The 14,791-nt window shown below is 45.1% G+C and overlaps 2 protein-coding genes across 2 annotated transcripts; both read left to right on the top strand.

Annotated features, from left to right (window-relative positions):
• The first annotated feature begins 243 nt into the window (after positions 1 to 243).
• LOC123396971 (anoctamin-like protein Os01g0706700) lies at positions 244 to 2,814 on the top strand. The gene is made up of 9 exons (XM_045091708.1): positions 244 to 412; positions 526 to 620; positions 1,224 to 1,341; positions 1,429 to 1,621; positions 1,759 to 1,891; positions 1,962 to 2,075; positions 2,235 to 2,305; positions 2,399 to 2,529; positions 2,687 to 2,814. The coding sequence occupies exons 1-9, from the start codon at positions 244 to 246 to the stop codon at positions 2,812 to 2,814; spliced, it is 1,152 nt and encodes a 383-aa protein (XP_044947643.1).
• Positions 2,815 to 9,508: 6,694 nt separating this feature from the next.
• LOC123396025 lies at positions 9,509 to 12,386 on the top strand. Its single transcript, XM_045091055.1, has 5 exons — positions 9,509 to 9,893; positions 10,595 to 10,783; positions 10,968 to 11,148; positions 11,251 to 11,471; positions 11,561 to 12,386. Exons 1-5 carry the CDS (start codon positions 9,558 to 9,560, stop codon positions 12,176 to 12,178), a joined length of 1,545 nt encoding a protein of 514 aa, XP_044946990.1. The 5' UTR covers positions 9,509 to 9,557; the 3' UTR covers positions 12,179 to 12,386.
• Positions 12,387 to 14,791: the final 2,405 nt, after the last annotated feature.

Here is a 14,791-nt window from a genome sequence, read left to right as displayed (position 1 = left end):
CAACCCCTCGCTCTCCCAGTCTCCCTCCCCACGAACCCCTCCTCCCTTCCAGATCCGCGCCGCCACCTTCCTTCCAGATCCACGCCGTCACGAGCTAGCGCCGTCCTCCTGGCCTCCCCCACGCCCCTCCCTTACCCACCAGCGGCACCTCTCCATCCGGCGACCGTCTGTTGCTCACCCTACTCCGTTGGATGAAAGGTGGTAATATGGATGCTGGACGTGACGGAGCCCCGGGGATTCAGCATGCGGAAGCTGCGCGCCAACTGGAACCGAGCCGTGGCGGCGCTGTCCTGGGTGGCCGACGCTGCGCGGTGGGCCGAGGATACCCGACCCGCCACTGCCCCGCCTCTTCGTGCACCGAGGCGCGCCACAGGGATAGCCGCTGCTTCATTCGAGGATGCGCCGGTCAAAGGTATGGCCCGATCGTCCTCTCATCTAGGCATCAATTCCTTCCTAGAAATTGTGATGGATACTGACTTGACTGGTCCCCCTCCTGCCTCCTCTTTCTCCGATCCAAAACCCTAGGCGAGGGAGCTGCTGACGGCTGCCGCGTAGAGTCCATGGCCGACCTCCTCGTCCAGGGTACCGCCTCCTCCCTTCACCTCATCATACTTGGTCCTGTCAGTGCGAGCACGGTGTGCCCTCATGTGTGTATACCGTCTCGGCGTTTGGATGCAAATACTTTTAAGATGCACATACGGCAACTGTACGTACGTACGAACGCCCCCTCTAGATGACATGTTGCCTTGCCAAGTGCGTGCCAACCATCAGCGTCAATCAGGAGAAAACTGGGTTGATCACCCGTCTTCAAATCTTATCCTGTACACAATGCAGTTAGATCAGACGACTGCTAGCTAGTGCTCGCTCGCTCGGCGTGTCTTCCAATTGTATGCTCACCAGCCAACTGCCCGTGGAACTGACGTACGTGAGCTTTGAATGCCATCAACAGACGTGATGTCGTTGCATTGCCCGATCGTTGGCGCGAACAGCACGAACGTGTCGCCACTCTATGGCAGTGGCAGTAGGAGTAGTAGTAGCAGTACGTGGGTCGGTCGTGGCTGTCCATGATGCCATTATGGCAGCAGCGGCAAGCCACCACGTTCTCACGAACCAACTACCCCTGCCTGTCATGTTCGATCTCCTCCAACGATATATAATGCGGGCGGGCGGGTGGGTCCTTGTGGATCATGCTGCATAGCACTGCAGTGTCACTATGGTTGTAGGCAACTCTGGCTGAAGCAATGAGTTACAAGCTGGAGAAGAAGAGCAGCAGCGAAGAAGCCGCGCAGCTGAAACCAGCGTCCTCTTGGGAAGAAGAGCAGCAGCAAAAGGTAACAATCCGTGCCATCTATCCCTCTCTCTGAAATCTGAATTCCTTCCTGTTGGCCATATGGTTGCATTGTATTTATGGTGTTGAATCTGTTGCAGTTAAGCGTGTGGAGGAAAAGAAATTTGATGATGAGCCTGCTGAGAAAAGGAGATTGCAAAGAAATGAGTGGTCCGGTGTCCTTCTAAGAATTAGGAACAATGCGATTATTGTTCTGGGTATTATTTGTCTTCAGCTGCCATTTGAGTTGGCCTATGCTCATTTGTATGAAAAAACTGAAACTGAGGCGCTGAGGTAAGAATGACACCGTGATCTATGTAGTTCATTTATCATCAAATTGTGCTAATGACTTGCTAGCTAGTTTTTCTCATGAGGAGCGATTACTCTATTGACTATGCCAATTTGATCTCCTTTATTTTTTCAATTTTTAGGTATGTGTTGACTGCACTATATCTTGTTGCAATTCAGTATTATACAAGGATAGGTGTAAAGGTGTCTGTCATTCTAATAAAGTATGAAAACAACCAAGGAGAACAGTCCAGTGCTGATAGTTTGATTTATAAGGTAAACACTATGACACAACGAAGCTGGTTCATGCTTTAAGTTAAGCTTCTTACTCCTTTTGCATGTGCAGGTTTTCGGTCTATACTTCATGCAATCATATATTGGGTTGTTTTACCATGCTTCCCTTTATCGTGACATTTTGAGACTCCGACAAGTCCTTATTCAGCGTCTAGTCGTGTCTCAGGTATTTGCACTCTGCAATACAAGTTCACCCTTTGTTCCTAAATGTAAGACGTTTTGGCAGTTCGATTTAAACTGCGACAATGTTTTATATTTAGAAACAGAGGTTTCATTATCAGGTATGATGATGATGTACACTATGATGATATATATAAATTTCTAGGTGTTGGAAAATCTGATTGAGAATTCTATTCCTTATCTCAAATACAGCTACAAAAAGTACAGTGTTGTTCGGTAAGTTTTGCCTGTGTATTCTTTGTCCTGCACTCCTGCTATTCTTATTTCCAGGCCAATAGAAGAATGTAAGAAACCCCTATCATTTTGTAGCAAGAAAAGACAAGAGAGAGAATCACCATCAGGGAAGTCAGTTCGATTATCAACAAGAGTGGAGAAAGAATATTTAAAACTCTCTTATACTGCAAGCATTGGAGCAGAGCTCGAAGATGGTCTGTTTGATGGTAATAACAATAAGTAGTTGCCGTACTCAGTTGCTATGGTAGTTTGCATATTATTTGGTTTATATGTAGTCTGTGTCACTTTTGCTGATCTAAAAATGGCATTTTGTATTCTTCAAAGACAATGCCATTTGTTCTTATGGTGTTGAATCTGTTGCAGATTTTCTTGAACTAGCTCTTCAGTTTGGGATGATCATGATGTTTGCTTGCGCCTTTCCATTGATATTCTGCTTTGCTGCTGTGGTATGTGGTTATGACGACAGTTTACAGTCAAGTACTCATGCTTGATATGCTTAGTTGCACATGTTATAGTTCTTAAGAAATCATCTTCATGACAGAACAATGTAACAGAAATGTCACTATATTTGTAAGAAGATTGTTGCTTGTCATCTTCACACACTTTTTAATCCTAAAGTATGATTACTTCTGTGCCTAATCAGTCAACAACAATTTCTGCTTCTGTTTTTCATGCAATGCTATGCTTTATAATGATTTACTCCCTCTGTTCCTAAATACTTGTTGTGCGTAGTGTCAAAATATTCATGTGATTTACTCTGTCTTTCATTTGCATTTCTTTTAACATCATCTTCAGGATGAACACAAATCTTTTTTATTTCTAATATTTTTTATATTTATTTCCTTTTGATTGATTCATGTGCAGTGTAATGTTCTTGTAGGATGACAAGTTGTCGCATCTCGAGCATGTCTCATAGGAGAGTGGAATGAAGTCCATTGTACTGTTGTGATAGTAGCAGATGTGCCATTGTTCTATTGTACAATTATGTCCGTTCTTTCTATTTTCATGTGTAAGGAAATGTATTCATGAGATGAGTTATTGTGTTATGTAAACCTGGGAGATGTATTATGTGATGTTATATGATGGATGATTTTAATTCGACTTGGAGTTTTCTTGATTTGAATACGAAACAGTGTTGCATTTAATATTGGACAAATAATTGGTTGAAAAGGCCCAATAAATAAAAATGAAACCAAGTTCTGGAAAAAAAAGTTGTTGAATTCAAAAATGAAAAAAGGCCAAAACTGAAAGGCCAGGGCCCAAATAAAAATTCGAAAAAGAAAAACTAAAAGTGGCTATAAATGGGCTAAGGCCCAAAAGAAGCCCAATAAGAAAAGCCCAAAAAAAATAAAACGAGCCCATGTGATCAATTGAAATGGGTTGGGCTGATTTCAGCCATGACGTTTTGATTTCGTCGTAATTTTGCCACGTAGGACTGGGTTTGATTGTCAGCGATGATTTAGGATCGTCGTAAAGGTTACGACAATCCAGGAATCATCGTAAAGTTACGACGATTTTGACCAAAACGTCATTGTTGTTCATTTCTGACGCTCTGTTTTCGACGCTTGGTTTTTCGTCGTGCGATTGTCGTAAATGAAAAACCGTGACGATGTAGCGACGAAAAAATTGCGTCGTGTACTAGCATATTCCTTGTAGTGTGTTGTATTACCGAGTGGGCCCCGAGATACCTCTCTGTCACACGGAGTGACAAATCCCAGTCTTGATCCATACTAACTCAACGAACACCTTCGGAGATACCTGTAGAGCACGTTTATAGTCACCCAGTTACGTTGTGACGTTTGATGGACACAAGGTATTCCTCCGGTGCTAGTGAGTTATATGATCTCATGTTCATAGGAACTAATACTTGACACGTAGAAAACAATAGCAACAAAACGACACGATCAATATGCTACGTTCATAGTTTGGGTCTTGTCCATCACATGATTCTCCTAATGATGTGATCCCGTTATCAAGTGACAACACTTGCCTATGGTTATGAAACCTTGACCATCTTTGATCAATGAGCTAGTCAACTAGAGGCTTACTAGGGATAGTGTTTTGTCTATGTATCCACACATGTATTTGAGTTTCCAATCAATACAATTATAGCATGGATAATAAACGATTATCACGAACAAAGAAATATAATAATAACTAATTTATTATTGCCTCTAGGGCATGTTTCTAACAAAGCTACGCAAGGAACATTCGACACAGATAGAAGCCTAGTGAGGTGATCCCACATGTGCGTGCAGTTTTCCGGTCTAGGTTCCCCATAAACAAAAGTAGCCCTCCATTGTTTGTCAACACTTGGGTCAAAAATCAGCACATCAATAAATCGGCTACAAGACTCCAATACTGTCACTTGCAACGATTCATCCGAGAACAGCCCAAGGCCACCACCTTTTCCTTCAAGGTCCACTCCTTTGATCCCACGGAGACCGATCCTCCATCTTAGCTTTTCCACCTTCACAACAGCCTATCTCATCTCACAAAGAAAGACAAGCTGGGGGGTATTGGCCCTTGATAGGGCCAACAGGTCACAAACTGTTCGGCGGTTCCCCACCCCCTGACAGCTCCAAACTAGGTGATTCATTGCATCCGGTAGTCCTCCTCAAGGGAGGCCGCCGATATCTCATTCTCATTATTGCTCCGCATAATCTTCACCCTCTTGCTTCCATTGCTACTCGTTTGCGAATTACTCTTCTGCTGATCCACATCACTGCCATTCGTAATGGCTAGAAGGACATTAGGTGGGTTGGGAGGACTAGGATTCGCTTCAACAGCAACATCCATGTTAAGCCTCTTCCTTGGGTCCTTATCAACCTCCATCCTCACTCCAGAAGGCTTCACCGGGGTTGAAGCTATATCAACAGTCTCATGGTCAATTTCCCCCTGAGCCTTCGTTTGATTGTCGGGGTCCACTGCTCCCCCTGTCCTCTCTTTTTGTTGAGTGTTCGGTTGCTGCTTCTGCTTATCGCTCCCACGGCTGAGGTTCTCATCTCTTGATCCATTCGGTCCATCCGCAAACAACCAATGTCCAAACTTCATGTCTTTATCACCATGGATACTTGAACCACACTCCTTGAATTCATGCCCGATTAGACCACAAACACTGCAGAATCTAGCCAGCTTCTCATACCGCACCAAGAAAACCCGTCGTTCCTTCCCTCGAACAATACTGACAAACTTCATGAGCGGTTGGTGGATGTCATGGCGAACCCTAACCCTCACGTAATCTCCTCGATTATTCCCGTTCAACCTCAACTCCAGAATCTCCCCAGAATTCCACAACAGCGATTCCACAATATTCCTCTTACAAAAGCCATCTGGTAACTTGTGAATCTGCAGCCAAATAGGCATCAACAACATCGGTACATCATCCGCCTTCATGAAACCATCATACGGGCACATTAGTACCAGCCAGTTCCTGAACAGCCAAGGTCCCTGCTCCACCATGCGCTCCCAATCTCCGAGGCAAGACACTTGCACGACGAATAGGTTCGGTCCAACAGGCTTAAACCTGACATGCTTCGCGGGGTTGAAAGCTGCACGCATGTCTTAGTAGAGCACCATTGGGCTGAAGGTTTTCCCGGTGTGAACCCTAGCTAGGGTAACCATCTAACTCCCTCATTGATCATTTGATCATCCTTTTCGATCACTAGATCGTCGAATTCTTCCTCATCCTGGTTGAGTTGCTCCATAAAATTACCCAGGTCCTAATTTTCGACGGCGCCGCCACCACCGCTGGTCCCGGTTAGGGCGTCCTCCATCAATTCCTCGACTGTTGTTGCCGTGAAGGAGCGCACGAGACACCGAAGGGATGATTGCAGGCCACGGTCACGCGATTCCAAGCGGGGCCGACTAAAGATCGAACGTAGGTACTCTCGTGGCGATTCCATTGCCAGGGAGGAGACAAACCCTAGCCTTGGCGTAGGTGAAAAATCGATTTCTCTCTTTGTCTTTGATAATCATAAAGCTTGCTCTATATGCACTATGCACTTCCGAACAACAAACCAATTGCTCGAATCTTGGGAACAAACACCTCCGGAAAACAACCACAGCTGGTCTGTATTTTTTACAACCATATTCAAAGCGAAAATGACGTGTCAAACAGGGCGCATATCTAGTAGTATCCTCAAATCCTCAAACCCTCAAAACAGTTTAAGGGTTGAGAATTGGCATTTTTGGCACTTTTAAGGGTTGAAAAACAGGGGCAAAGACTAGAACCCTCAAACCCAACCCTTACAACGGAATATTCCGTTATAAGGGTTGCATTTGAGGGTTCCAGTCTTTGCCGCAACCCCAACCCCCAGTCTTTGCCGCAACCCCAACCCTTAAAACTATCATTTGACATATCACAATTTTCATCATCTCAATAACGGTTTGAAGCAAACAATAATCATTCTAGTTATTATTACAACACCGAATAGTACTTTCAAACACATAATAATCATTCAAGTTTATACAACAATGTTTTCAAGCAAATTACAATAATTGTTCGAATCAAATAGGACATAGAAAAGTAAACAAAGGTAGATCATGGGCCTTGGTGCTGCCCAACCAACTGCCACTGGTGCTCTACTAGATCATCCTGGAGCTGCCCATGAGTGTGTGCATCCTCAATCTGACGATGTGCTTGAAGAAAAGCTTGTACGCGAGAAGGGTTTCTTTCCGGTTGCACACGGGTACCAACATTGTCATAGAAACAAGGCACTTTTAACCCTCTCTCATCCTCGACGATCATGTTGTGTAGAATCACACAACATTTCATGATGTTCTCCAAGGTTTTTTTGTCCCAAAAACGAGCTGGTCCCAGAACTATGGCAAACCTTGCTTGCAAAACACCGAAAGCTCTCTCAATATCCTTGCAGGTTGCCTCTTGTGCCTTGGTGAAATGAGCCTCTTTTCTGGTTAAGAGTACCCCAATTTTCTCCTTGATGGACTTCACAAGAGTTGTCCAATCGGGGTAAATTCCATCGGTGAGATAGTATCCCATTGAGTACTCATTGTCCATGATTTTGTAGTTGCAAGTTGGAGCATCCCCAGAAACTTATCTTGCAAACAAAGGAGATCTATTGAGCACATTGGTATCATTGAGTGTTCCCGGCAAACCAAAAAAATGAATGTCAAATCCATGTGTCCTCCGATGCCACAACCTCAAGCACAATGGTAGCATCACGACTTTTACCGCAATACATTCCGTGCCATGCCTTTGGACAATTTTTCCATGTCCAATGCATGCAATCAAGACTACCAAGCATCCCCGGTCATCCCCTTTTTTCATTCATTTCCATCAATCTCTTTGTATCTTCCTCGTTAGGTGCCCGAAGATACTCATGACCATACAACCGGATGACCAATTTTGCAAACCTACAAACAAACGCCGTGGTTGTATCTTCTCCAATGCAAAGATACTCGTCGGTATAGTCTGCGGGTATGCCACAGGCGAGCACCCGCATTGCAGCCGATATCTTTTGGTACCTGCTAAACCCCATGATACCGGCGGCAGATCTACGACGCTTGAAGTAATCTGAGGCGGCCTCACAATCGGTGAAAATCTTCACAAACAAACTACGACGCATTCGGTACCTTCTCCGGAAGAGGCGAGGTGGGTATGTTGGTACCTCCGCGAAGTAGTCTTGCATCAAATGCTCGTGTCCGACACCGTGGTTCCGGTAGATGGTGACTCACCCCATCTTCGACCCTCTCCTCTGATCCATCAGCTTCACGCGGTCTTCGAACTCTTGCACGTCGAGGAGGAGGCCCATCATCTCGACGTCATCGTCTTGAAGCAACTCCTCAATGTTCGAATCGTCCCATGACGACCAACTGGAATCATCGGACAACGCCTCCATCTACACAACACAAATAAAAAAATTGCGAGTGCCAACAACGAATCAAAAAGGAAAAAATTAAACAAAAAAACCGAAAAAATGCATACATGCGGGCGGCGGATCGGGGGGCGGAGCAGGGGCAGGAGGCAGAGGGCTAAGGGCGCGGGGGCGTGCCGGCCTCTTGCTCCGGGAGGCGGAGGGCGCGGCCGCCTCGGGCCGTCCTGCTGCGGGCGGCGGGCGGGGGGCGGGCGGGAGGAGGTGGAGTGGGCGGCGGCCGAGGGCCTGGGTGGAGGGCGGGCGGCGGCCGGGGAGATCGAGGGGAGGAGAGGCAGCGGCCGGGGGCCTGCGCGGAGGGCGGGCGGCGGTCGGGGACGGGGCAGGACGGGATACTACTAGAGATGCTCTAAGTCTGCGCACACCAACCCACAGGGCTCGAACCCCCAACCTGTGCATTTGAAAGGAAGAGCACTAGCTAGGCTATCTTACCCGCTCATGCCCCCCTTGCTTTTCTTTATTGTTTTTATTTTCTTTTTTGAGGGTTTGAGGGTTAAAGGGTTCTAATCTACGCATTTTTTCTCGTAAACTGTAAAAAACAGTTATCTTTAAGGATACTACTAGAGATGCTCTAAGTCTGCGCACACCAACTCACAGGGCTCGAACCCCCAACATGTGCATTCGAAATGAAGAGCACTGACTAGGCTATCTTACCCGCTCATGCCCCCTTGCTTTTCTTTATTGTTTTACAGTCTTCTACAGTTCGCAGGTTTTTATCCTGGTTCAGTAGTTAATTTCTGGACCTTTTTATTTGATTTTTTTTTTCTAAATGTGTGGATTTGTTTTCAAATTCATGAACTTATTACTTCCTCCGTTCGAAAATACTTGTTCTAAAAATACATATAATGGATGTATCTATAATTAAAATAAGTCTAGATACATTCATCTGTAGGCCAAGTATTTTTGGACGGAGGTAGTATAAAATAACGGATAATTTTTTTCTCTGATTTATAAAAAAATCCTAAAATCCATGAACTTTTTTCATATCGATGTACCTTTTCCAATTTGGTAATCTTTTTTCAAAATGGATGTATTTTTCTGGTTGCCGTTTTTTAAGCCCAGCGAACCAGTTTTTGTTTTTTGGAAGCAGCGAACACCGCGATTCCCCCGACCGAAGCGGGTCTCTCTTGTTGGGCCGGCCCATAAGGGTGGCACGTGGGCGCCGACACCGCGATTCCCCCGACCGTAGCGGGTCGCTCTTGTTGATCCGGCCCATAGGGGTGGCATGCGGGCGCCTGGCGCTCCTCTCCGATTCTGGATCGTCTGCCGCTGAATAAAGTCGATCCTATCCTCTAGGGTTAGCCCAAGTAGCAAATCAAGCTCGAGCGAGCAGAGGAGCCATGGCGGCGGAGGGGGAGGAAAAGGAGAAGATGGTGATGTTGCGGAGCGAGGACGGCGTGGACTTCGTGTTATCAGAGGCAGAAGCAGAGGCAGAGGCCCTGTTTGGCAGGAAAATCAGAATAATGATGAAGTACGAGTCGGAGAAGCACGTCATCCCTTCCGACGACGGCGGCGAAATCAGGTACTGCCTCATCCGCCTCTCCGTCCGAGGCGACACACTCTCCAAGGTGATGGACTACTCCAGGACGCACGCCTCCGGATCCCACGACTTGAGCGACTGGGATGCAGATTTCATCGCTGGTTTCAACCACGAGGCCCTCTTCGATCTCATCCTGGTGAGTACTCTGCGTACAATCACTTTCATCCACGCTACAGCACTTTCCCAAAAAATAGAATAATTTATATATATTATCAAGTATACATTTATTAGTATGTATGTATGTATCTATGAAAAGTTATGCCTCAATCAATTGATAGAACCGGCTTCGGTATAATTTGGCTGAATCAAATCCATCATTTGCGCCCGAAAAATAATAATAATCAAATCCATGATTTAATAATGGACCGTCTTCTTTAACCATAATAACTACATATTGATTGAAACCAAACAAATTCATCAACTTAAGTAAGCCCTCAATTTTCTATTATTAGTTGATATTATATCAATTGATTGTCTTTTTTGTTTTACGAGATTTTTGCTGAAGTTGGATTTACACCTAATTCACATCGAGCTTATTCGTGAGAATTCTAAACTTTTAATCCAAAAATAATAGAGAGCAACTTATGTTTAAGATTATGAATCAATTTGCTACACACTCCCCGGTATGAAACCAAGGATATGTAAGATTTTGGTCAAAGGCATCATTGGTTCCTGGCTCCGCCACTGGTGTTATCTATGATATACGAGTCATGCCCATATAGCAACATAATGGTTTTGCTCATTCGAATGAGAATTATCTTAGAGCTCAATCAACTCCTTAGCAAAAAAATGCCATATCTCTTTCATTTATTTAAGCTTTGAATTACTACGTTGCAGGCTTCGGAATATCTTCAAATAAGAGGACTGATTGACCTAGCCTGCCAGACTGTTGCTAGTAAGATAAAGGGAAAATCTCCACGCGAAATTTGTAATATCTTTAACATAAAAAGTGTCTTTGCTCCAGAATTAGATGGAGACACGATAGCAAAGCGATTGCAAGATTCCACAACATGTTCGAGCGACAAGGTATGTTCCTTGATCGATCCACTCTTTTGACGCATTGCAATTTTACCACTATGGAGTCATTTATCTTACGACTTGTTCCATTGTGACATCAATAACAAAATCCTATGGTCATCTTCTACACTTATTCCATTGTTGCTCTGGCGGATTAAAAACAAAATCTTACCCTCATGTTGTTGACAAGCAGGAGCTGCCATGCAGTGAAACCCCATGTTTAATGCAAGAGCTCGAATGGGAGGAAAAGGCTTTGCAGGCTCTTGACATAGTTCGATGCCAAGAGTTTACAGGATACGACCCTAAGGTCAATGCTTACATCCGTACCCGATTCGACATATTCAACCTAGCCTTCTTTGACCTTGACAAACAGTGTGAGTACTTTCATTATTGTTTCATTTGTTAATCTTCTTTACGTACCCATTTGATGGGCAAACATGTTGGTTTTGATTTGTGATTGTGTGCTCTATCCACAGCTGATTTTTGTCGTGGTCCGCGGCTTAACATGATACCTACACCAACACGTAACTCGATAGTAGGATCATGTGTAAATGTCATCACCTTGAAGGTAAAGGAATCGGAAGTTGGCTTCCCGATAAAAGTTTTTGGTACCGTTGTAGCAAGAGACCAGGTCGACTATAGATGTGTTTATCTCTTCAGACGTGAAAGGGATGATCCCCAACTCATCACCTCGGTGGTATGTATGTGCCTCCAATCTTTTCCTATGCTTATGTATGGCTCGAAAACACATGGAAAGATTATTTTGGTTGAATTTTCATTTTGCAGGATGGCGACTTAACTTTGATGGATCCATGCCGAGCGCTTGTTCCGGCGGATAGAATATATTTTGAGATCAATTTAATGATAGTCCGTGATGGAGGTGAGGTTAAAGATTTCAGCAAAGGTGTTATTGTTTTCAACAGGGCCCGCCTCCCTAATGATAAGCTGACCATGAGTGTGAGTCTAAATAGCTATCTCAGTAGAGTGGAAGTGAGATGTGCGTATGTTGTATATCCCACTGAAGCTACCATTGAAGTCAATATCTTGAAGGGACCGTGTAGTGTCTCAAGAGTTGTCGCCGCTACTACCAAGAATTATGAGTATGGTATGGAACTTTACAACGGTGGTGAAGCAGCAGCAGAGGTTGAGACAGGGACTGTTCCCTTGAGCCGTCATGTTGTAGCTGTCCCAGCTGGTAGAAAGTTGGTGCTCATTGTCACCGGTCGTAGCATTGGTGATGTTTTTGATAAAAACATCATCAGACCTTTGGGAAGATCCACTGAGTTGATCCACTATAAATTAGGCTCCGCACTTGTGGAGGTGAAACTTGTTTGGACAGCTGTTCCCAGACGCGAGATACAAGATATGATCAAGGATGTGGGAGATGAGAGCATTTTGATGTGATGCAGAGCGTTTGTTTGATAGATGGAAATCAACACCTGGAAAATTATTCTGCATTCCGTGTACTCTGTATTTTTATTTTCTAGCAGATGGCTGTAGATTCCATCTACTTGTATATTTTGGAATAAAGGTGTTTGATTTACTACTCTGTTATGTCCTGTCAAAGAGGGTCTTCTCTTTTTAATGGATGGAAAACAACATCTTGAATTAATACTTTTCACACATTATTATTATACTAGGAATAACTTAAATTCGGATAGTAGTGTAAAGTTAAGTAAAAAGAATATTGCTTAACTGAGACAAAAATATGGTGACATCAAACTGAAAAGCTGTATCTAAAACAGTTGCATAGGATGTATGTATACAGGCAAACAGATGGATATATGATTAGCTGAATCTAGCCGAGCTGAACCAAAATATTTAAGCTGGAACGCTGTATCCAAATTGAATCCTGCTTATACTAGGAATGTTTTGGAGCCAGCCATTCTACATCATTATGTATTTAGAATAAACAGTAAAGTTGTTCCTGCTTATATAAAATGCGCCATGGAAGAATGAACAGAAAGAAAGCGTGCATCTGCTTTTATGGAACATATTCTGAAAATCAGAAAATGGAAACCAACATTAGTAACTTCAAATTGATCAGAAATCTGAGAGCATAGACAACTATATAGAATCAAGTACATTATTTTGGACCTACTGCCTCCTTCAACAAGAGGAAGTACTTGTCTAAAATATAGGCAAAAATGATGGTTGGCATTCAGTGGTTCACATAGGAAAACCTCGAATTATTCTAACAAGTGGTATCATGAGCAAGGTTCGAATTAAGATTGCAGTTGTTGATCTAGAGGTGGAGTAGAATTCGTTGAGATGGATCACTCGTGGTGAATGCTTGGCAAGGAAATTCTACGCTGGATTAGAAGTAATCGGAAGAGCAGACAGGCGACAATGGCTCACGGAGATGCGGGCAGCATGCAGTCGTGTACGAGGCAGTTTCGACGAGATCGAGGGGAAGCACGCAGCACATGCAATCGACAATTCGGCATGATGGCGTCACGCGTGTACGTTGGGGCTCTCATGGAGGCAAACTGGATCGAGGACGACTCGTGCATCGTGGTAGTGCAAGGCCCAGGTAGAGGGAGGCCGAGGCTTGTTCAAGCAAGGGCTGGCTCGAACAGGGATGGCGCACGTGCTTCGGTGCTGAGAAGGCCGTCCGCAAGGCGGTGGTGTAATGCATGGAGCGGCAGACTTGCCAGCTAGGGGAGCGGTGCATTGCGTGGTGGCAGGCACGGAGCAAGATGTTCGAGGCTGGAGTTGTGCAGCGCTGGGAGGCCGAACTTGGCTGATTGCGTAAGGAGATTGGGGCTGGAGTACTACGTACAAGCTGCAAAAGCATGATATTTGTTAAGAAAAAAAAGAAAGCTATGTAACAGATTAATGCTAACCATCACGAGAAAGAGATAGAAAAGACCAATGGATCTACAGCCTACAGGAGCACGTGGTGGTTTTTTTGTTTTTTTGGAATTTTTTGTTTGATCTCCATGGCCAAGTGCAACGGGAAGGCTTACATGGCAGAATTTGGTTTTATTTCTTTGTACACGGGTTGTGTATGGGATTGTGGGGTGAGGATCTGTGATGTGCGTGGCGAGGATTGGCGTAGAAGTCTCGGGGAAGGCGAAGTACATTGTACAGGGATCATGCATACACAGGGCGTTAAGGAATGCATTGATGTGTGAGGCGGATATGACGCAAGGTGGAGCATGGTTGTAGCCGGATAATTTTCGGCTGGGTCGGACTGGACTGTCGGACGGATCGATGAGGATGTCGGTCAAAGCAGAGGATGGTGGTGATTTCAGCGACGACGACATAGGAGCGTGATGCTGATGGTGGCCAACTTCTCGGGCGTGGAAACACATGGCGCAGGTCTGAGAACTTGTGCGGCTTCAACGGACTATGGCGCAGGGTTATTTCAAGGTTGTGCACACATGAGAGCTTGAAGTCGACAGGGCGCGAGGTAGCACGGCCAGCTACATGGATTCATGTTGAAGGTGGAGCTGGAGTCTGGTGGAAGACTTCACTCTATGTTGATGGAGGGGCTACGGCGTAAATGCATGGAGAGTCGAAGCCTATTTCAGCTGATAGCGAGAGACACATGGATCGGACTGGGTACCAGTGGTTTGATGGAGACGTGATACTCGGCATCGGTCGTCGGTGATGATCGGTGGTTCTCTAAAGTGGGGGTTGAGGCAGTGTGGGCTAGCTACCCGGGAGACTCGACCAGGACAGTAGAGGCTCGACGCGGTGACAGCGGCGAGGCATGCGGTAAGCACGGGACACAGCGACAGACCAAGGCACTGGTGGTCAGACATGTGGTCAGAAAAATTGTGAAAAGGGTGTTGAAGCAGTGTTGGCGAGTATCGGATTCAAGTTGGTGATTGGATCTATCGGTGCCGGTTTGATGGACGAGAGTTTACCATGGAGAATCTGAGAAAGTGACGGAAAGTCTGAATTGTCATAAGCGGAGAGAGTACGTGACCGTATATTCTGTGGGGTTCAGTTTACATGGCAAAGGGCGTATGACAAGTACAGAATGAGGCAGAGTGCTATAGCTGTGGG

Source organism: Hordeum vulgare, chromosome 5H (genome assembly GCF_904849725.1).
Source record: "Hordeum vulgare subsp. vulgare chromosome 5H, MorexV3_pseudomolecules_assembly, whole genome shotgun sequence".
NCBI lineage: Eukaryota > Viridiplantae > Streptophyta > Magnoliopsida > Poales > Poaceae > Hordeum > Hordeum vulgare.
The sequence above is the reverse complement of the archived record's forward strand: the minus strand, read 5'-3'. Positions and strand labels throughout refer to the sequence as shown.

Excerpts from the sequence above, each read along its gene's own strand:
- LOC123396025 (XM_045091055.1), top strand. The coding sequence starts at position 9,558 with ATGGCGGCGGAGGGGGAGGAAAAGGAGAAGATGGTGATGTTGCGGAGC. Across the intron at positions 9,894-10,594 it reads CCCTCTTCGATCTCATCCTG|GCTTCGGAATATCTTCAAAT; the intron begins GTGAGTACTCTG and ends ACTACGTTGCAG. Across the intron at positions 11,149-11,250 it reads CTTTGACCTTGACAAACAGT|CTGATTTTTGTCGTGGTCCG; the intron begins GTGAGTACTTTC and ends CTCTATCCACAG.
- LOC123396971 (XM_045091708.1), top strand. The coding sequence starts at position 244 with ATGCGGAAGCTGCGCGCCAACTGGAACCGAGCCGTGGCGGCGCTGTCC. Across the intron at positions 1,622-1,758 it reads ACTGAAACTGAGGCGCTGAG|GTATGTGTTGACTGCACTAT; the intron begins GTAAGAATGACA and ends TTCAATTTTTAG. Across the intron at positions 2,076-2,234 it reads AGCGTCTAGTCGTGTCTCAG|GTGTTGGAAAATCTGATTGA; the intron begins GTATTTGCACTC and ends ATAAATTTCTAG.